This window comes from Trichoderma reesei, assembly GCF_000167675.1.
Source record: "Trichoderma reesei QM6a unplaced genomic scaffold TRIREscaffold_25, whole genome shotgun sequence".
NCBI classification, from domain to species: domain Eukaryota; kingdom Fungi; phylum Ascomycota; class Sordariomycetes; order Hypocreales; family Hypocreaceae; genus Trichoderma; species Trichoderma reesei.
This window is the reverse complement of record NW_006711172.1, coordinates 410,013-430,717: the sequence shown is the minus strand read 5'-3', so window position 1 is coordinate 430,717 and position 20,705 is coordinate 410,013. Positions and strand designations below refer to the sequence as shown.

At 51.0% G+C, this 20,705-nt stretch overlaps 5 protein-coding genes across 5 annotated transcripts; 2 read left to right on the top strand and 3 right to left on the bottom strand.

Moving 5' to 3' along the window:
- Window positions 1-513: 513 nt before the first annotated feature.
- Window positions 514-3,427, bottom strand: TRIREDRAFT_81570 (homoaconitase-like protein). Its single transcript, XM_006968697.1, has 10 exons — window positions 3,397-3,427; window positions 3,034-3,336; window positions 2,877-2,979; window positions 2,685-2,822; window positions 2,275-2,622; window positions 1,698-2,209; window positions 1,252-1,646; window positions 1,159-1,196; window positions 959-1,090; window positions 514-888 (listed from the first exon to the last, which is right to left on the bottom strand). Exons 1-10 carry the CDS (start codon window positions 3,406-3,408, stop codon window positions 515-517), a joined length of 2,355 nt encoding a protein of 784 aa, XP_006968759.1. The 5' UTR covers window positions 3,409-3,427; the 3' UTR covers window position 514.
- Window positions 3,428-4,495: 1,068 nt separating this feature from the next.
- Window positions 4,496-8,878, top strand: TRIREDRAFT_68618 (uncharacterized protein; the record flags this gene model as incomplete). The annotated part of the gene is made up of 3 exons (XM_006968749.1): window positions 4,496-4,867; window positions 5,009-7,133; window positions 8,505-8,878. Coding segments are annotated over 3 exons (2,871 nt in total), but the record flags the coding sequence as incomplete, so codon positions are not given.
- A 1,228-nt stretch (window positions 8,879-10,106) lies between these two features.
- On the bottom strand, window positions 10,107-10,784 carry TRIREDRAFT_68444 (uncharacterized protein; the record flags this gene model as incomplete). The annotated part of the gene is made up of 1 exon (XM_006968696.1): window positions 10,107-10,784. One exon carries the CDS (start codon window positions 10,782-10,784, stop codon window positions 10,107-10,109), a length of 678 nt encoding a protein of 225 aa, XP_006968758.1.
- A 1,395-nt stretch (window positions 10,785-12,179) lies between these two features.
- Window positions 12,180-14,553, bottom strand: TRIREDRAFT_123733 (uncharacterized protein; the record flags this gene model as incomplete). Its single annotated transcript, XM_006968695.1, has 2 exons — window positions 12,180-14,166; window positions 14,229-14,553. The coding sequence occupies 2 exons, from the start codon at window positions 14,551-14,553 to the stop codon at window positions 12,257-12,259; spliced, it is 2,235 nt and encodes a 744-aa protein (XP_006968757.1). The 3' UTR covers window positions 12,180-12,256.
- Window positions 14,554-15,222: 669 nt separating this feature from the next.
- Window positions 15,223-20,056, top strand: TRIREDRAFT_111307 (uncharacterized protein; the record flags this gene model as incomplete). The annotated part of the gene is made up of 3 exons (XM_006968748.1): window positions 15,223-15,689; window positions 15,873-18,336; window positions 18,410-20,056. The coding sequence occupies 3 exons, from the start codon at window positions 15,223-15,225 to the stop codon at window positions 20,054-20,056; spliced, it is 4,578 nt and encodes a 1,525-aa protein (XP_006968810.1).
- Window positions 20,057-20,705: the final 649 nt, after the last annotated feature.

Genomic DNA, 20,705 nt, shown 5'->3' with positions numbered 1-20,705 from the left:
ATAATAATAATAATAATATTATTAAAAAGGTTATTATTATTTTAGCTATTTAGCTAGTATTAGTAGTTTAAGATAATTAAAATAACCTAGCCTAGCTATAATTATATATATATTTAATAAGAAATTAAAGAAAATACTATTTTTAAATAAATTAGCCTGCCTTAATTACCTAGTCTTAACCCCTTATACTCTTCTTTTAGTAATATCTCCTTAATAGTAATAACTGCTAGTATATTATACTATATTTTAGTATAGGTGTATAGATAATTATACTTAGGGGGTTAGCCTAGTTAGTGGCATAGACCACTACGGTTTAAATAGAGATATGCTATAGTGCAAATAGGAGGACTCCTTCTATAAGCGGGCTACCTATTGGCCCTGACGTGAACAAGAGCATGTGTCCGTAACCATAGCACACCTGCCAGGGGTCCTGAATGGCCGCCGTATCTGATTTCTATGCCCTTTCTTTATTTCACATTTTTATCTAGCTGACTATAAACATTTTCATCCCACATCATGATTCGGATTCCAAAGCCTGAAGCTTGGACTTGACCCAGTTCTCGAGACCCTTGACGGCGATAATCTCCTGCACGCTAGGAGGCAGCTCGCTGACCTTTTGCTCCCAGACGCTGCCGTCCTTCTCCGTAATCACGACCTTGGAGCGCCTGACATCCCACAGGATCTTCCAGCCGGTGCGGCGAGTCAGAGGCTTCTTGTCTCCGTCCTCCTTGAACGCCTCGCGGAGGCGCTCCACCAAGCGAGGGATTTCGAGGGAGACCAGTGCGTTGTTGATGCTGTTGCGGCTGAAGATGTTGCCAAGACTTCCGGCGATGACGAGGGGAATGTCTCTCGCCAGAATGGAGGTGGCGGCTTGCTCACGAGAACTTCCTGTAGGTGTGAAGGATGAATCAGCCATCTTTATCTTGGACGTAACTCACATAATGAGCAAAGAACCTACCGCAACCAAAGTTGAACCCCGTCACCAAAATATCACCCGGCTTGGTGAGTTTGCCGAATTCAGGGTCATAGTTCTCCATGCACACCTCGGCCATCTTTTCCTTGGGGAGATTGTCCTGATAAGTATACTTGCCTGGTTTTGGAATTAGTTACTGTCATGACATTGGCAAAAAGAGAGGGCCTCATCATTGCATCGCTTACCAGGGTAGATTCCGTCGGTGTTGATGTTGTCGTTATCCCTAGCCTATGTTAGCATATCTTACCGACAGCACTCTGTAACTGAGTAATACTCACAAGAAAACGATTTCTCCCTCAATCTTCTCGGGAAAGCCGGGGAGAATGTCGGCCAATGCCTCGTCTTTGGCAGCAGTTGTAGTCGACTCCGCTTGACCACCCTCGGCAGACGCAATCATGCTATCCACCTCATTGATGATCTTGTCAAAAGCAGACTCGATTGAGCGAGCCTTATCAGCCGCGTAGTCACCGCTTCCCTCACCGATAATGACCTTTTCGACGCCCTCCGGCTTTTGGTACCAGCCAGGACCAGCTATCGCGCCCTTGATAGCACTGGCGGCAACAATCTCGGGGCTGGCAAGGTATGCCTTGCTGCTCCGGGATCCCATTCGGCCGGGGTAGTTACGGTTCGACGCTGAGATGCCCGTCTCACCATCCTCGAGTAGGCCCGTCCCCTAACAAATGGTTAGCCGCTAAATACCTACTACTTCATCTCGATAACATACCAGGCCGATACAAGGACCGCATGATGCTGGCAGCTCGATTGCGCCGGCATCAAGCAGGACCTTCCAATCGCCGGCCTCTTCGGCGATGCGCTGCTCGGCGAGGGAGGCCGCAGCAAGATAGAAACGAACACCGTCGGCAACCTTCGCAGGCTTGCCGTCCTTGGAAGCCTCCCGGAAGACACGAGCCGCCGCAGCGATGTCGCTGGCTCGAGAATTGGTGCAAGATACCAGATAGGCCTTGTCGATCTTGATGTTTTGAGGCTCCAGCTTACTCAAAGGGTTGGCAACCTTGACAGTGTTGGGCCCAGTGACGAATGGTGATAATGTGGACAAGTTGAGGTAGAATTCCTTGGCATAGGTAGCGCCTGGGTCAGCGGCGAGTCGGTTCTCTGATAGTTCGTCGATTCGCTCGTGGTTGATGCGCTCCTTGGCAGGGCTGTCGGTCACAGCTGCGGCGGAGGCCTTGCCGCGATACCAGGAGATGAGCGCGTCATCGACGGGGAACAATCCACCTGCAAGGCCAATGATCAGTTTGTTGCCACTTCGTATCAACATAGGGATAAAGGTGTAGAATTACTCAAGGCGCCCCATTCTGTGGTCATGTTGCTGATGGTGAGGCGGTCATCGATGGGGATGCTGGCCAAGGTCTGTTCTGATCCGGCAAACTCCACGCAGTGGTTGAGGACCTCGTCGTTGTTGAACAAGGAGCAGAGACTCAGAATCACGTCCTTGCCGGTAACGCCAACGGGAAGGAGGCCCGTGAAGGTAATCTTGGCAACAGGTGGCTGCTGAAGCCAGGTGCTTCCAACGCTCCAGATGCCGGCTGCGTCTGATCTTACCACGGGTGTACCGAGGCATCCAATACCGCCGTAGATGGTCGAATGCGAATCACTGGCGACACAAAGCGTCCCTGGCCAAGCGTGGCCTTGAACCCTGCCGTTAGCGTGTTCCATTTAGCACTTTTTGGTTCGGGTAATGTTGCTCTACCTTCGTCGATCATGATCTGGTGGGCGATTCCGTGGCCGGCTGGGTAGAAGTATGTTCCGTGCTTGCGGGCAAACTCCTCGATCAGCCTGTATTTGCGCAGGTTGGACTCGGACTGGTTCGAGACATCGTGGTCGAGAGCTGTTGACGTCAATAGAATGGTCTCGGTGACAGTAAGAGGAGAGAGAGCCGTACCCATGACGATCTGGCCGCTATTGTAGATCTTCTTGAGGCCGAGGTTCATGGCCTTGGTGGCCACAGGATAGCTGTTGTCGTGTGTCATACAGCGGTGCGGCATCTATCAGTCGTTTAGCCATGGACTGCACGGGGTAGGAGATATCGCCAAACGTACAATTGAGATGAAGTCGCCGGCCTTGACCGTCTTCCCAGGGGGGAGGCCAATGGCATATCGCTGGAAGATCTTCTCGGTGAGGTTTTGCGGGTTGGCCGGTGCGGTGGCCTGGTAGAAGGAGGAGGCATTGGGAGAGCCGCCGAGTTGCGACTGAAAAGCTTCCACCTGTTGTCTTCGGGGAGCGGAGGCCGTGTATAGACGCAGCTGGGAGGCAGCTATCGCGGGAGTTCGCAGGCGGGCAACGGCTGCTTGTGACCGGAGAGACGCGAGGCCGAGAGCCCTCGTGCTCAGAGCAACTGCTCTCTATAGGAGGAATCGTCAAGTCAGTGGCATTCTGGCGAGGCTGAAGAGGGTGTAACGCACAAAGCGGGCCATGATGAGTTCCTGGAGCCAGTCAAATGGCCGAGATCATGCCACAAAGAAGAACTTCAAGACCTCGAAGTGGTGATGACTTCTTTCTCGGTTCCTGTACGCCGGCCTCGGAGCTGGGAAAAAAAATTGGATTGACGTAATTGGTCGATATATAATCGCTGGCAGCTGATTGGTTGATAGCTTATAGGCGGCAAACTAAAGCCGATTCGCGATAGCTTCAGGACAAACCGTCAAGGGGAAACGAGAGGCTCTGATGATTGGCCCATTCCATCTTACAGAGTACATACTATCCTCAAGCCTGATGGACAAGATGGGTAAATGCATACTGCTACGCTGTATATCAGCTCAATGTCAGGTCTCTTCTTTGGGCGCACATGTCCAGCGTGATGCCATCAGAGCATCAACTGCAGCACTATGAGGAAGAGACATGTTCATGTTTTCTTCGGCTGTTGCCCCTCCTCTCTTCCTGTCGAGGATTCTGCAACCAACGCCTTCGACTCAACGAATCATGCCCTATGATTGGCCCTGAATTACGCGCCGATGCGACTGGGACTGGGCATCATGCCGCGCGCGACTCGATCCCAGCCTGTGAGGCTGACGGCTGCAGCATGCGCCTTGTCGATTCCGCCTGATGCCCCATCAACGTGCCTCACTGCGGCAAGGCATCACTTCATCTCTTGTTAACCCCGCTCTACCCTTCTCAGCCATATTCATCTTTCTCCTCTGAAGCAGTGTATCTTCAACGGATACCTATCTTCTTGCGTCACAGTATGGTTGATCAAGAGTACAAACGCTTACTACCTAGGTCAACATCTCCGGTAAGGGTCCAGCTCCAAGAGTGATTGGATGCACGATGAAGCGAGGCTTCACTTCTGGGAACCACCTCGAGGCGGCAGAGGGCGCGGGAAAGAGGTTGAAAACGCGGTCGACTGGGCGAAACTGGTCTGAAGAAGATCTACCGCGCAAAAGAAACGACGAATACACGGTTGGGTGGATCTGCGCCGTCGTCACCGAGTACGTTGCCGCTCAAGCGGTTCTGGATGAACTACATGGCAGGCCCGAAGGAGTATCTCCGGCCAGCCAAAGCGACTTTACCCTTGGACGGATCGGAGAGCACAATGTTGTCATTGCTTCTTTGCCGTTTGGAGAGTACGGGACAGCTTCAGCAGCAACGGTCGCCAACGATATGTCACACAACTTCCCCAACATCAGGTTTCGTCTGATGGTCGGTATTGGAGGCGGCGCGCCCAACAACAAGCACGATATCCGCTTAGGAGATGTTGTGGTCAGCGCTCCTTGCAATGGACATAGCGGTGTCATGCAATATGACTTCGGCAAGACGGTTCAAGGCCAGCCGTTTCAACCGACGAGGTATCTGGACCAGCCACCGATGGTCCTCAGAACCGCCATGAGTGGCCTGGCAGCGCAATACGAACACAGAGGCCATCGCATTGAAGACGATGTGGCTGAAATTCTACAAGACTCCCCGCGATTGCAGGAAAAATACAGTCGGCCTCATGAAAGCAGCGACAGGCTCTACAGCAGCACCTGCGTTCACCCCTTCAACGGTAGTGCCGATTGTGAGATCACCTGTGGTGGAAAGTCGTTGATTGTGCGGCCACCTCGACCTCCAAGCCAGAGACTCGTTATCCACTATGGACTCGTTGCGTCTTCCAACCAGTTGATGAAAGACGCGATAGTCCGCGACCACCTGTCTTCACAGTATAACATACTGTGCTTCGAGATGGAAGCGGGCGGCCTCATGAATCAATTTCCCTGCCTGGTCATCCGAGGGATATGCGACTATTCCGACTCACACAAGAACAAAGCATGGCAGGGCTATGCTGCAATGACGGCGGCGGCATATGCAAAAGATCTCATCAAGAGGGTCTCCCCGCCCAACTCCAGCGCTGGGCAGGGCACAAACAACACGAGCTTGTCCACCCAACTCCAGGCCACCCAGGACAGATCGTACACATTCAGCAGCGAAGAAAGATGCCAATTGCTGAAGTCGCTGCGCTTTGATCAAATCGACGCTCGCCAGATGACCATCAAGAAAGCTCATGTTAAGACATGCCAATGGCTGCTGCAAAGGCCCGAATATCTTGATTGGCTGGATCCAGCAAAGTTCCAAGAGCACCACGGATTCCTATGGATCAAAGGCAAACCAGGAACTGGAAAATCGACGCTGATGAAGTTCGCTCTTCGAAATGCTCAGAGGAAAAGGGGAGGGAAGATCATCATTCACTTCTTCTTCAATGCGCGGGGAGAGGACTTGGAAAAGTCTACGGTGGGAATGTATCGATCACTTCTCTCACAGCTCCTCGAGAGAATTCCATCTCTCCTAGATACTCTCGAAGTACCAGGATCCATAGCGCGATCTGGCGAGGATCACCACTGGAACACGGAGATATTGACTGATTTGCTCGAACAAGCCGTCCAGAATCTTGAAGGGTTCAACGTTTTGTGCTTCATCGATGCCTTGGATGAATGTGAAGAAGACCATGTTCGCGACATGATCAGGTTTTTCGAAACTGTGGGCGAGTCCATTACAGCTGGGACTTTCCGCGTTTGCTTTTCAAGCCGCCATTATCCGCATATCACAATCTCGAAAGGCTTGGGTCTTGTTCTCGAAAGCCAAGAAGGGCATACCCAAGACATCACCAGTTATATTGACAGCGAGCTCATGATTGGAAGAGAAGCTCTTGCGACACAGCTTCGCACCGAACTCCGAGAAAAAGCAGGGGGGATTTTCATGTGGGTTGTCCTTGTCGTCGGTATTCTAAACAAGGAATACGACAGCGGGAGAGTCAAGGACTTACGGAAAAGGTTGCAAGAGATTCCAGGAGATCTCCATGAGCTCTTTCGCAACATTTTGACGCGCGATAGTCAAAACACCAATCAGCTCCTTCTTTGCGTTCAATGGGTACTTTTCGCGAAACAGCCTTTGGAGCCACAAGAGCTGTACTTTGCCCTGCTTTCCAACGAGATGTATCGATGGAACACCGAAGAAATCACGCTGGCTGATATGGGGAGATTCATACTGGATTCATCGAAAGGACTTGCCGAAACGACCAACTCCAAAACTCCAACGGTGCAGTTCATCCATGAATCAGTCAAGGACTACCTACTCAAAGAAGATGGTCTGAAGCAGATTTGGTCCGATCTCGGGGCAAATTATGTCGGGGAAAGTCACAACAAACTCAAACGATGTTGTCTGGACTATATCACCCTCGGCAAACGGGCTTATGGCGACGCCATGGATCTCACACTCAAGGCTTCATCCTCGGAAGCAAAAGCACAACGCAAAGCTGCGAATGGTTCCTTTCCATTTCTGCAATATGCTGTGAAGAACATTTGGCACCATGCAAATGAAGCACAAGCGGGCAATGTTGATCAAGCCGAATTTCTCAGGACCTTCCAGCTCTCTGACTGGGTGAGACTTGACAACTTCTTTGCAAAACACGACACCAGACGACACAGAGAGACTGTCAGCATTGTCTATATCTTGGCTGAAAATGACGCGGCACATCTGACCAAACTTTATCCAGCCCGCTCGTTCGTCGCCGAGGAAAGTGACCAATATGGGCTACCGATATTTGCGGCGTTCGCCACCGATAGCAGGGAAGCTGTCCGAGCAATGCTCGATGCTTACGTGGAGACGGAGCCTTCATTTCGTGGCGTTGCCCAGTATTTTCACCGTAATGAGGCCGAGCAAAGTGGTATCGGTATTGGACGCGAATTCAAATTCCGTTCAAGCCTGGCGCTCGAGCACATATCACGAAGAGGGGCCACGTTGGCTGCTGTATTCTATCTCACATTGAAGCATCGTGGCTTGGGGCTAAACACACACTCGATAGAGGCTCTGCTCTATGCTGTCAAGGGAGGTCAAACGTCCATGGTGGAGTACTTCTTCGAAAACGGCGTACAGCCTGAACCTGGATCTAAGTTTATCCAGGAACTTCTTACCTTTGCGATCGCGGAGCGTCGTGAGCAGGTGGTCGCGTTTCTGCTCAACAATGGGGCAACGTTTGATCCTCTGACCAAGGAGGGACGATCATTCTTCCGTGTGGCTGCCGAAGGAGGCCTGCAATCGATACTCGAGATCTTCCTTCGGAGAGGTGCAGAAGTTGACTTTCGATATTTCAATGACAGAACCTCGTTATCGTACGCAGTATCACGAAAGGACAACGAAGCTTGTATCGCATTACTACTCGGCCATGGCGCGGAGGTTGATGCGATAGACGCTGATGGTAGAACACCATTGACATATGCGTCGAAGGAGGCAGCAATAATACTACTCGAAAACGGTGCGAATGTCAACGCGAAAGACAACCAAGGGAGGACAGTGTTATCCCACGCAGGATCCGGAGATTCGGGCCTGGTCGAGCTGTTGCTCAATAAGGGTGCAGAGATTGACGCGAAAGACAACGATGGCAGGACGCCGCTATCACACGCTGTATCTCGATACAAGAATGAAGATTCCGTCGCATTATTACTTGACCGAGGCGCGGAAGTTGATGCGAAAGACAGCCGTGGTAAAACACCATTGATGTATGCGTCTGAGGGGGCAGCAAGAATCCTACTTGGAAAGGGAGCGAAGGTCAATGCAAAAGACAACCGAGGAAGGACAGCATTATCGTATGCGGGAGAAGGACCTTTTGAGCTGGCCAAGCTATTGCTTGGCGAGGGTGCAGAGGTTGATGCAAAAGGCAATAACGGTAGGACGCCACTATCATATGCCTCCCAGTTTTGTGAAAAGAGGATAGCTCAAATGCTCCTTGAGCAAGGGGCAGAAGTTGATGCAAAAGACAGAAACGGCAGGGCGCCACTATCATACGCATCAACCCGCTCGAACGCGGAGACAGTTCAAGTACTACTCAAGCAAGGTGCAGAAGTTGATGCAAAGGATAACAACGGCAGGTCGGCATTGTCATACGCAGCGTCCACCCCTTTCACCAGAGATGTAATTGCACTACTGCTTGATAATGGTGCAGCGATTGATGCAAAGGACCATCAAGGCAGAACGCCATTGTCATACGGGGCATCGACTGGGGGGACTGGAAGTAGAGCTGCTCTGTTGCTCCGAAGGGGTGCAGTGGCTGATGTAAAAGACAAGAATGGCAGGACACCCTTATCTCACGCAGCAGAGCAGAACATGGACTGCGAAGTCCAACTGCTGCTCGGCAAAGGCGCAAAGGTTGACACAGAAGATCAACAAGGCAGAACGCCATTATCATATGCATCGCAGAAGGGAGGCGAGAAGACAGTCAAACGTCTTCTGAAGAGCCATGCATCTGTCGATGCACGCGATCGTCACGGCAGAACGCCGCTGTCATATGCCTCGAAATATGGTCATGCGGGCGTCGTCGGCTTGTTACTTGACACATGTGCAGAAGTTGATGCGAAAAATGAGCACGGCAAGACACCCTTATCATACGCATCAATTGCTGGGCACACGGCAATAGCCAAACAATTGCTTGATAAAGGTGCAGACATTAATGCCAAAGATGATAAGGGCAACACGCCGTTGATCTATGCGACGTCGTACAGACGCCTGGAGACAATCAAACTACTGATCAAGCGAGGGGCCGATATCAGGGCGAAGAACAATCAGGGCAGCACGCCGTTGAGATATGCAAAGGCGCGGGGGTTGGACAGCAGCATTCAAAAGATGCTGAAGGGCTCACCCAAAGTTGACCATGGCGGAGGAGGCAAATCGGCACCGAGATGAAGCAGAATTGGAATATAGTACCTTAGGCAGTGAAACTGTACCCAGGCTTGTCAGGCCAGGAACTGTTTGACGTGTGAGCCAAGAGGCAATGCCAGATAATTCGGCGAGTGAACTCCATATAATATTGCCATCAAGCATTCATGTGATTCATGGCATGCCGACCTTAACTGCATCACTCTTTGTGCTGGCTCCTAGTGCTGGTTGCTGTGCCAGTACCCTATGTTTTGAAATATTTCTGAATCGGTTTGTTCAGAAGATACCTACCTGACTAGTACTACAAGCTGTATTAGGTCTCCAGAAATGGATGCGGTTTCCGATCAGGATTTCACAGTCCGTAAAGCAGCCCCTATATTGTAGAAACATGACTTGTAGAGCATAAGGCATGAGACACACTGAACATCCCATATGAAACGAGAACTAGCCTTGACTCTCTGCAGACATTAATAATGTGCTCTCTCTGAAACCCTACAAGGTCTGTTGCTGCGAGAATACGTGACGCAAGAGCAGTTGCGAAAAGCAGTGTATCATGGTGCACAGTCAGGGAAGACAGTTTGACTCTAGTCAGTGCGAGAGATTCGCGGTGAGGAAGTTGGATGAAGAGAACAGTGAAATGATAACAACAATTGTTTCTAAAGGTGTATAAACTGCAAAAAAAGAAACATACAACAGCCGGTGTTCGCCAGTGGTCACCCACCTGACTACTAATCTGCCTCTCATTGGCTTGACTCTGGGAGAGCAGACGGGATCCCGTATTCTCCAATGGATATGGTCGTATGTGCTTGGAGGTCTGGTGGAAGGGCCTATCAAGATGGCGTGACCGAAGCTCTCTCTGCGTTGAGGCAATTTCGTGATATGCGGCCAACGCCATGCTGAGAGAAGTGAGATCTTACCCAGTCCTGCACGATATGTACCTTGGGATGACAAGAACAGGTCTGGATGATCCAGAAAGCTGCAACTCATGGGCATGTTAGAGCGGCACCTCAATGCCATATTTACCGTAGTCAAAGTGCTCCAAGCTCGGGATACACTCAGCCCAACCGTCATCGATCTCTCCAAGCTGCCACTCGTCTCCAATCTCGATCAGCCCCGTCCTCCCGGCAAGCACAAGCTTTACTCTGTCTTGGTACTCAGCCGCCAGATCTGGATGGGGGACCCAGATAACCCTCATACCTGCCCTTCTTCCAGCCTCGACCCCAATGATGCTGTCCTCAAAGACCAAACACTCGCTGGGCAGAATAGGTGATTCGTCAGGACCAATGGCTGAGTTGAGAGTCTCTAGAGCAAGCAAGTAGATGTCGGGTGCTGGCTTCACTCGCCCCTTGGGAACGCGCGGATTGTCGCCCAGTATGCGTTTATGTGGCTGGAAGAAGTCGAGAAGTCGTTTCGTTTCCGGCCGTGATGTCTTCAGCTGGTAGCTGTGAGTCCTAGTACTCGACGCTAATGCCAGCTCAATCGGCTTCCCCAAAGAAGCACTTCGTGCCCGGCTGAGATTCGATAAGAGCTTCTCTGCGCCGGGCAACGGCTCACAGTTCGGAAAAAGCTTGTGCATTTGCTCCCTTGATTCGCGCGCGAATTGCTCGCGAGAGATGGGCAGCTGTGCCCAGTCATGGAAGACGTCGCTGTTGGTGGAGTCGGGTATGCCCATGAGCTGAGCTCGGATGGACCGAACAAAGGGAGGTCTGGAATACTTTTCCAGGAGCTGGTTTATGGACTGAGTGATGATGTCTTCTGAGTTGATGAGAAGGCCATCCATGTCGAAGATGCAGGCACGGATTGGTGGGAAGCTGCTGACGGGTTGATTAGCCTCGGACGACTCCTGCAGGTGACGCACGCTGACACCCTTGCTAACCTCGCCTTTGGATGCCATGTGAGAGATTACTCACGTTGTCTCAAGTGGCGCCATGATGGCTTCCTTAGCTGTTAGTCTGAACTTGTTAACGTAGACTCTGATGGCTGGATATAGTTATGCCTGGGTTATCAAGAGTCAAGTTGAACACGAGATGCTGATAGGTTCAATGATGCCTGTCAACCACGACAGCTTCATGGAAGCAACTAGCAACGAACCGAATTGTAAAGCACTCCCCACTTGCCCACCTAGATACAACACCAGTAGTAGAAGCTTCTCACACAGTGTTCACGAACAAAGCCGTCACAATCCCTTCACAAACGAACGCTTTTAGTCCCTTACGCCATTGCGCCACAGCCGACGTCAAAATCGACGCTTCAACGGCCAGGATCAAATATAGTGAGAAATAGAATGGTTGTGAGCCTGACAAGGCAGACATCATGGAGGGTCGCTAACAACAAGCCTTCGTCGGGACAGGGGCAATAGCGTCAGGCCAGTTCTGCTTCCGCCCCGCCACACAGCTTATCCGCGTCCTTTTCCGTAGACACGGGTATGGACACAAGCAAACACACACTTGCAAGGTTCGTGATCCACTCGTCGTTGAAGTCTGTAGTCAGCTATATCTGGCAGTCTTACAGGTGATTTATGCCGAACCCCTCTGGCGGTAATTCGCATCGGCAAGAGGTTGTGTTGTACCGGAGTCTGTAGAGGAATGGAGCCTTGGAGGACACAGCTACTTTGCATTTCGCTGGCTGTTTAGCTACAATGGTTCATCTGCTGTGTTGAGCTACTATCTCGAGTATGTATGTGTCGGATATTTGCCTACAAAAAGGATCTTCAGTCATATCGGTTGGAGCAGACTGCTGAACTTTCGACGTACCAGAACTAGCAGCTGGAGTCTACGCTGGTGTGTTGCAGAGACTCCATTAGTGACGAAGTATTTGACTGTGTCATCCTCGTTTTTGGTGATTTAGCAATGGCCTCCGCCTTCCGTTACGAAGACGGAGAGTGACCGGGCTAAAGGAAAAAGACTCAAAGGATGAAAGGGAAAAGTAAAGTATACAGAGGTATGTATAACAGTAAGTTCTGTGGTGGATCATGGTAGACCGTTAGGAAATTCTTCTCTTCAGCTGTAGACAATTTATATCAAGGCCGAAGGCACGCCGTACCTATAACAGAGCCCAATTCTGGTTTGCTATCAATCTTCCAGGTCCGCTCTCCATCTAAAGCTCCTCCGAGGGGCCTTCGGCATCAGTATACAAATTGTGAGTCTATACTATCTTGACCGTAGCAGTCTTGCCGTCTTCAAAGAGCTCACATCGCTCACCAGTTCCGCTCGAATGCGACCCAATGCCGATCCTCTCATACGCCCCCGGAACCGACGTGGACGGCTTCAGTACCAAGAACCACGTGTTTGGGCCCATCTTGCGCATCTTGCCGTCGGCATCATACTTCCAAGTAAAGGCAAGCCAAGAGAAGAGTGCAAGACAAAGTAGCCCCTCGTCTTGAAACTCATAACCGCTCTCATGTCGACGGTTTTCCTCCTCGCAGCTGGGCATTCGACAATTGCTGGACAGACTGGCAAGCGTCCCTGGCTGATCTAGGGTTACCTCGGCAGAGAACGAGTTTGCGGACTGCACAATTGCGTTCCCTTCTCTGTGTGATCCATGAGCCGCTTTCAACTGCACAGACGTTGTAAGGCCTGTCAGGACGACTTCGCCGCTTGTGACGGCGCTTGTTTCATCGTGCTCGAGCTCCCTCTTGCATAAAGCACTCTCTAACTTGACGAGATCTATCAGGTTGGGCGTGTACTTCCAGGTTTCCAGCGGCCGATCGAACTCGAACTTGACCGGTGATTCAACAGAAGCCCACGACCAGCTTGGAACTCGTAAGTTGTCGTCTTCCTCCGCTTTTCCTTCAACCTTGGCGTCAACCTTGCCGCTGCTGCTGTCCCCCGGCTGTGCATTTGGATGCTGAACTGTCCAGGTGAGGTCGAAATGGAACTCGCGCTTCCACAGACCCGCCAGATACTCTTCAGCATGCTCGCCATCTTCATCCTTCTGCGCCCCTGGAAGTCCTTCACGAACGAGCTTTGCCAGCCCAGACACCGCGCTCAGTCTATCCTTTCGACGGGAGAGAAAGCGCTGCGAGTACTCGGAGACAATATCCCTCCATCTTCTATAGGGCGTCTCGGGAAATCCATCACCGCTGCGGTAGTAATTGTAGCCGTGGTATTCTTCGTACCAAGGCCGTGCCGGCTGCGGATGCGATATCGCCACCTTAGCCTTGAGGCGTTTGGTCTTGAGGTGTGCTCCAAGACGTCCGAAGCCGAATGGCTGGGGCTGCCACAGGATGTGGCCACATTCGCAGACTGTTCGACAGAGACACTCCCAGATCATCTCATCTCCGGTGAAGCATAGGCGGCGACTCGGTAACAGACTTTCCTGAAGACACCAGCCTCGCTTATCCAGGGATCGCTTCGTGTCTTCTTCTTTCTCTTCGTTGAAGTCGTCGGCAACGGGTCGCACGAAGATCTCCAGAGGTGGTTCATCTGGGTCAGATGCGACATCATTTGCTGTGAACTGCTGCTGCCAACCAGGTTGTCCAAAGGTCTGCGCACCGAGGACCCGTGATTTGCAGCTTGATGGCTCGATCGCCGCAATTGTAAGACGTGAATGAAGATAAATGCGATCCATCTGCGACGCATCCTCGAGCCAAGCGATCGGATCATCTTGAATAATGCAGAGAGAGTCTACCCACAAGTAGGGAATCTTGAGTCCACGGCATACAGCAACAGCATCTTGTACAGCATTAGGCATCTTGGCGAGAGGAATAGCATCGTGGTGAGACTCCACGTTTTCTGTCGTCGTCTGTAGAATGCCTTCCGTATCAGGTCCCCAGCAATAGCTCAAACAAGCATAAGGCGCCACTGAAGTCGGCTTGAACAAGAATGGCTCCCGAGAGCTTTGCTGAGAAGTGACGTCTATGAGCATCCGAGGCATGAAATCTGCGTTGGGCACTTCACACGCGTCGTCATGCTCCAGACAGTGAGAGAGCCATTGAGCCGCCCGATCCATTGCCGCTTGAGATGATGAGTCTGGGATGACTCGGAGGCCTTGGGCACGGGGTCGCCGTAGTATGTTGCTGGACTTCTTGTCTTCTATTTCGTACAGTGGTTCATCTAGACGGTGTAAGTCATGGCTTGCTATTGACTAGAAATGGAAGCAACTTCGTGAAACCAACCTTTGGATCTGTGAACAATTTGGAATGTACCGACAGGCTCGCTGTCATATGATCCATGAAGAAGTTGGACGGTGTATGTCTTCCTCTTGGTGAGATGTATCAAGCGTTTGTCGTCCTTGTCGTCTTCTAGCCACCCAGGTTTGTAGTTTGACACGGCCTGCAACAGAAGTTTGCATTCGATGCATTCGGCAGAGGCATCGATGATGACTTGTCTGGACGCTCCAGCCCCGAACAAACTGCCGTCGCCATTGAATCGCTCGTGGGGGCATCTTTTACTAGACTCCTCATCGTCTGAACTGCTGTAGTCCGTCTCCCAGTCCGACATATTGAAACTCAGCAACACGCAACTTCTGACGCTCTCAAGCCTTTCGTACGAGTGGGGATGCAGTTAAAAAATTGTGTTGCGTGATATGGCCCCAACAAGTCACATCCCTCATCATGATCGCACGAGCTTTTCCCAGGCCAGAGTTGCAGACAATGGCAGCCTAAGGTACCTTTATACGTGCAAAACCCCTCAGCAGATATTATCCTGATGCATCCCATCCCCACCGATCAGGCTGACAGGCGGCAGTGCAGCTCTGCATGCAGCCTATGCTAGTCTGATCCATCCGTCAAAACATGCCTTGTTGAGCGAGCAAGAGGCCGGCCAATGAGTGGCCAGGGTGGAGAGACGTCTCGCTCATGATCCTTGTCCGCTGAAATCCAGCCATTCCGAGACTCAGCTCTCGCTGTTCACAAAGGATCAAATGTAGCGTCCACCAGACCTGTCTTTCCGGCAGTGCTACCAAGAAGAACTCAGTAGCTTCTATAGTCCATGGATACTTTTCCTTCTGCCATTCCATCGCGGGTTGGCCACCAATCGTCACCCCGTCCGTCGTACTTCTCTTCGAGGAACCGTTCCAATGAGTCACTTGGAACTCCGAGCACCAGTCCACCAAAACGAACACAAGGCTTTCATCAATCTCCCACCAGACACAATGAAAGTGAAGATGACATGGAAATACAGTATGGGGAGGGGCCGATTCCAGCGCCTCGAAACCAGCGCGGTCCTCCTCGAGTCAGACAAGCCTCCCGCAATTCGAATGCTTCATCACGGAAACGATCACCGTTTGAGGAGCAGTCAACATCAGAAGATCCCGCAAAAGGCGGAATTGAGCTAAATGAGGGACTTGAAACTGACGGCAAAAGGGCTGCGGAGATTGAGGAGGCTGGTCTATCTTGCACGGTGGCTCTACCAAGTGACAATGAACAAGCCCGGCCCTACACAACTCCCACAGAGGCAAATTCAGTGTGGACAGCAGAGAAGACCTACGACAAGAGGATTGGCACAACAACTCTCCATTCGATTCATTCCCTACAGTATTCCATAGGCGAGAGGGGACTGCCGAAAGTCACACTCTTTTGTCCGCAAGGTCCTGCACGGCACGAGGAAGACGTCTCTCCAGTGCAAGCTAGATGGCTGTAAGTGACTCTCACAACATCTCCAGGAGTTATTCAGTCTCACCGACACCCCATTCAGCCACGTTGAGCGCCGTTCAATAAACATCAAAATCCTTGAAGTACGGAACTCAGCCACCTAAAATTCCCACGATGCATTCTAATGTGCCGATAGAAGATTGTCATGGACTGCCCATTGATCAACAGGGATATCCAAAGAGTTGCCATCCTCCTGCTGGAAACTGTCAAGGAAACATTTCTCCGACAGGCGGAACATGGTGCATACGTCGAGCCTGGTTCAGCTCTGCGGTTCGTTGGCCAGCGTCCACAGGTGCACGACTCGCACAGCATCATTGTCACGGACCCCGTCCTTTTCGTTGCGTTTCCGTTTGTGGAACTGGAGTCGTCAAGACATCACCCTGGGCTCAGCGAAAGAGACGAATACCACCCTCGCACTCTGCTCCAGAATCTCTACGGATTTGATGTCCTTACCAGCCGTGGCAAGCAGCAAGTTATCCACAAGATGTCAGTTTGCAGTCAATCGAGCGACACCTTGTATGTGAAGCAGCTGTGGTGTCTACTGATAGGCTCCGACATTCTGATCACCATGTCAAGCCAGCCGTCGGAGAAGCTTCTTGGTGAGACGATCATGAAACGGACCGACTCCCCCAGGCAACCATTGAGGATCGAGGTCATCGACACATACGGCTCTCAGTGCAGCATGAGTGTATCGTTGAAGACAACATGGGTCGACTTTTTCCGGCATGTCATGTTGACCATCTACGGTAACCTCACCAAGATCATGGACTTTGAGCTCGTGGATGAGACAACCGAGATTGTGACGGCAGATAGATGGGTTGAGATTGCAAAGTCAACGAAGTCGGACCTGCTTAGATTCCAGCTCGTTGAACGAAAGATTCCAACATCGCGCGCATCGAGCATCTCTAGTCGAAAGAGCAGTCGTACAGGCATCAGAAAGTTGCTAATGGATCATGCATATCATGACAGAAGTCGCGATTCATCACGCCGTCATAGACGCAGAGAAAGCTATGACGAGGCCTCATCGTCCAGCGAGGGCTCGATAGTCTTGAAGAAGTCATCAAGTCCAGCTTGGCCTCGCTCACAACGACATCAAACATCTTTCTTTGATACTGCCGCGCTCAAAGAATTGGCCAAAAAGAAGGAACGAGACGGCGATAGGAAGAGCGAGGAGTATCTAAATGTAATCATTCGTGGCCGTGGCTCGCAATCTACTCCTACTGTCTTCACCTTGGACAGCAGCGATGAAAAAGCTTCAACAGAAGACGAAGCTTCACGACACAGTGCAATTACTGCAGTGCCGCAGCTATTGTCGCCGTCGACCACCAAGGATGGCGATGAACATCACAAGCAGTTACCCAGTTCGGATGTCCCATCTTCAGATCACCACAAACAGCTTCCAGAAGACAAAGCAGAAGAAGGAAAGACAACCAACGACAGAGCAGCCGCCGTGCAGCTCGAAGAGGCTCCATCCCAGTCACAAGGCGAAGATGAACAAGTAACTTCTAAAGAAACACCCAAAGAAACCATTCCTCCTTCGCCAAACAAAGAGAGAAGCAATCAGAGCCCTAGTGCTCAAGTTGTTGTCAATGCTTCAATCGAACCCATCAATCGCCCAACAAGCTATCGAAAAGTCACGATAGAGGACGAAGCCGAGACGGAACTTCACGACGCCAATAGTCGCATGAACAATGATTGGGATCATAATCCCTGGATATATGAGTTTATTGAGGCAGAACCTGAGGATGATGAAGTGCTGGAAGACAAGGAAGACACTTCAGATCAGTCATGGCCCCAAACCCGCCCGGCTCGAGCAAACACGCCGCAGAGACGCTATCCATATGATATACGCCGGAGTTATTCCTACAGAAAGTTTCATTCACAGCTACGCTCTCCCTCAAGTTCAAGTGACGATTTGTTCCCTCGACGGGGGAGAAGTCGTACACAGAGAAGACGACTTCGGAGGGACGATACACACTCATCACGGAATTCCTCTTCTTGGCGCGGGGTACGTTTTGAGTCAAATAGCCAGCACTCCAGTGGGCGTGAGACTCTCGAGATGTCACCCTACGGCAGTTCGAATGCCACCAAAGTCGAGGTCTCATCAGTGAGAGCATTTGCAGTGCCGTTCTTCTACTGGAGACAAAGCGGCATGCTGGGCGAGGAGTCGAATCCAGAACTAATAGATCAGAGTGTGATCAGACTCCTTGACCATATTGACGAACTCATCTGTGACGATCCAGTTGGCAAGTACTATTCGAATGTTGCAGAGTTTACCATGGACGACGTTTTATTGAGACAGGAGTGCCTCGACGAAGCCGCCCCCATAAGTATCGGAATGAATTCCCCTCCTTCGACTAAAACTGAAGGGATTGGAGAGCAAGCCAGTCCCAACCAAAATAATGATAATGCCGGCGATTTAACAGATGCGTCGCCATGTCGAGGCTTCCAAGAAAATACGCAGTTCATCCAGACGAAGGCAATTGGCCTCATAAGCCACGACAAGACACTCGTAAAGCAACTGGTCGGAATGAGCCAGCAAATTGTTTGGTCATTTGTACCGCACACTGGCGGAGCGGTAATACATACTCTGATGAAGCGGTTCTGGGGATGTGTGGATCGAATTTGTCTGGTAAGCAGTGCCTTCGCCTCCAGTCTATCCTGTTGGGCCTTGGTCAAAGCTGATGTCTCATGCTCGAGGACAGCAACTCCTCTGGGATGAAAACGAGAGAGGACAGGACGCTGAACACACATACATTATCCGAAATTTCTCAAGCCAGGTCAAAGAATACAACTCTAGGAGACGGAAGCCATCCGTAGGCAAGATTCACTACTTGGATTGCGAGGATTGCAAGGCTGCCAAGCCGTATTCTTCCGCTGAGAGTGCTCTGGAGCATATACACGCAAAGCATATGGAATGCCCGCACAGCGAGTCGGGGAGGCCATACGACGATCCTTGCTATGCGTGGCTGCATCGCATTTGGCATGACAGCTACCCCATGAGAAGTTCACAAGATGGACTCCTTGGCATTGTCGAGGACTTTATCGAGGAGCTTTCCGACATCAGCATGTATGTGAGAGAGCTGCTCAATATGACTGCACGGGACTCTTCAACGGCGGATACGCCTCCTCTTACGATCAACACCATCCACATCTTTCAGCAAATTGTCAAGATCTTTGTCTTTCGCTCAAAGCAGCTGTCTCTTATCAACCGGCGCCGCACCATTTCTGCAGAAGATTCCTCAGGGAACATTCGGCTCATCCAACGCATTGATCGCAAAATAGAAGAGCTATCCTCACTAGAGATCGACGCCAATGACCGCATCATAGACCTTTCCGAAAGCGCCAAAAAAGACATTTTCATGTCTGGAATTGGGTCTGCTTCTGAGACTCCTCAGGCGGAAACTGTTCGAGTACAGTTTCTTGCCCTAGCATTGATGTCATGTTACCAGAGGCCCCTACTGCAGTCGTCGTACGCAGGGTCTTCTTATGCCAAAGACACGCTTTTGCAGCTGTACAGAGATTACACATCTCGCCTTCACTTTCAGGCAAACAACCGTCCGAGGAAGCGCGTCTTCTTGGACATTCATGGCCTTGACGAAGAGCTTCAAGCACTGGATAAACTGTTAGGCAGCCAGGAGATCTGTCTCTACAACACGCTTACACTCATCGACCCTCTTACCTCTCGCTACACGACCAAAACTCGGCTGAGGGAGTTCCGAGTTGAGCTGCCATATGGAAACAATATGCTGCGTGGCATCATCAACAGAAGGCGAGAGATTGAGAATCTAGCGACAAGACTCCGAATTCTCAAGGATCAAGTCAAACAAACGATTGAGATCTTGGAAGAAGATCACGGCAAAGCCATCAGAGTCTTCACGGTGGTGACCTTATTCTTCTTGCCGCTCTCATTCGTTTCAAGCTTCCTGGGAATGAACACGGTAGACGTAAGGGATACAGAGTATAGCCAGCGCATCTTTTGGTTAACCGGAGTGCCGGTTACGGTAGCGGTCTTGTCGGTGGCATTCGCCTACGGCTACAAAGGAGAAGAGATCATTGACTGGATAAGTCACGTACTACAAGACAAAAGACGCCGGACGCCCACATGGGGCGAGAATAGAGATGCCGGCGACCGGACGTCGCTTGAGGCAGGATGGAGAGACTTGGTTCCAATGACGGAGCCGAAGCAACACACGGCCCGTCGCCGACGCTTGACGACTCTCATGAGAGGTAGATCAAGCGAATCCCGTGGCGATATTGAGAATTTGCAGATGGAAGATCCTGGTGGAAAAGTCTGGATCGAGAGACGGAACACGGATGATAGCTTGGCGCCTATACGACGGAGAGGATAGTTGATCCGGTTTCAAGGATGCATGTCGTGTTGGTGACGGTTTTTCGGGTCCGTAGGGTTACAACCGGAGAATATATCGCTGAAGCTTGGGATTGTGCGCCAATAATAGCCCCGGCATGGGGCAACTGGTGCTCCAGGTGGATTCTGTGGGTGGGCAAGTCTTCATCAACGACGTGCAAGCAAATTTGCTGTGAGGTGTAGCTTGTCTTGAGAAACTTTCCATGTCTCGGTGTTATCACGAAACCGTAAAGCATTCTATGCTTTAAGTTGCTTCAAATGAGTCCAGACCGAAGCTTTAGTTGTGGCCTTGCCTATCGCCGGTGCAGCAAATCTTGGCAGTATCCATATGAACATTGATCGCTCGCCGAGGTTATTCTTAGCAGTGAAAACTTCTATGAGATTACCTAGTGCAGAGACTCAGAACCCCTTACTTGTAGTAGGCTCACCGTTCCGCTTCCAAGAGTCGGTCAAAGCGACTCCTTGTCAGTCTTCTGAGCGCTTATTTCATGGTTTCCTCCAATCCGCAACCCTCTTCGGCCACAAGCAACTGGCACCATTCGAATGATATCATCATGAGATCCGTGATAGTTACACAAGGGCAAGGACATTCTGGAGCCGCCATATACTCATTGCCGCCTACATAGATACCA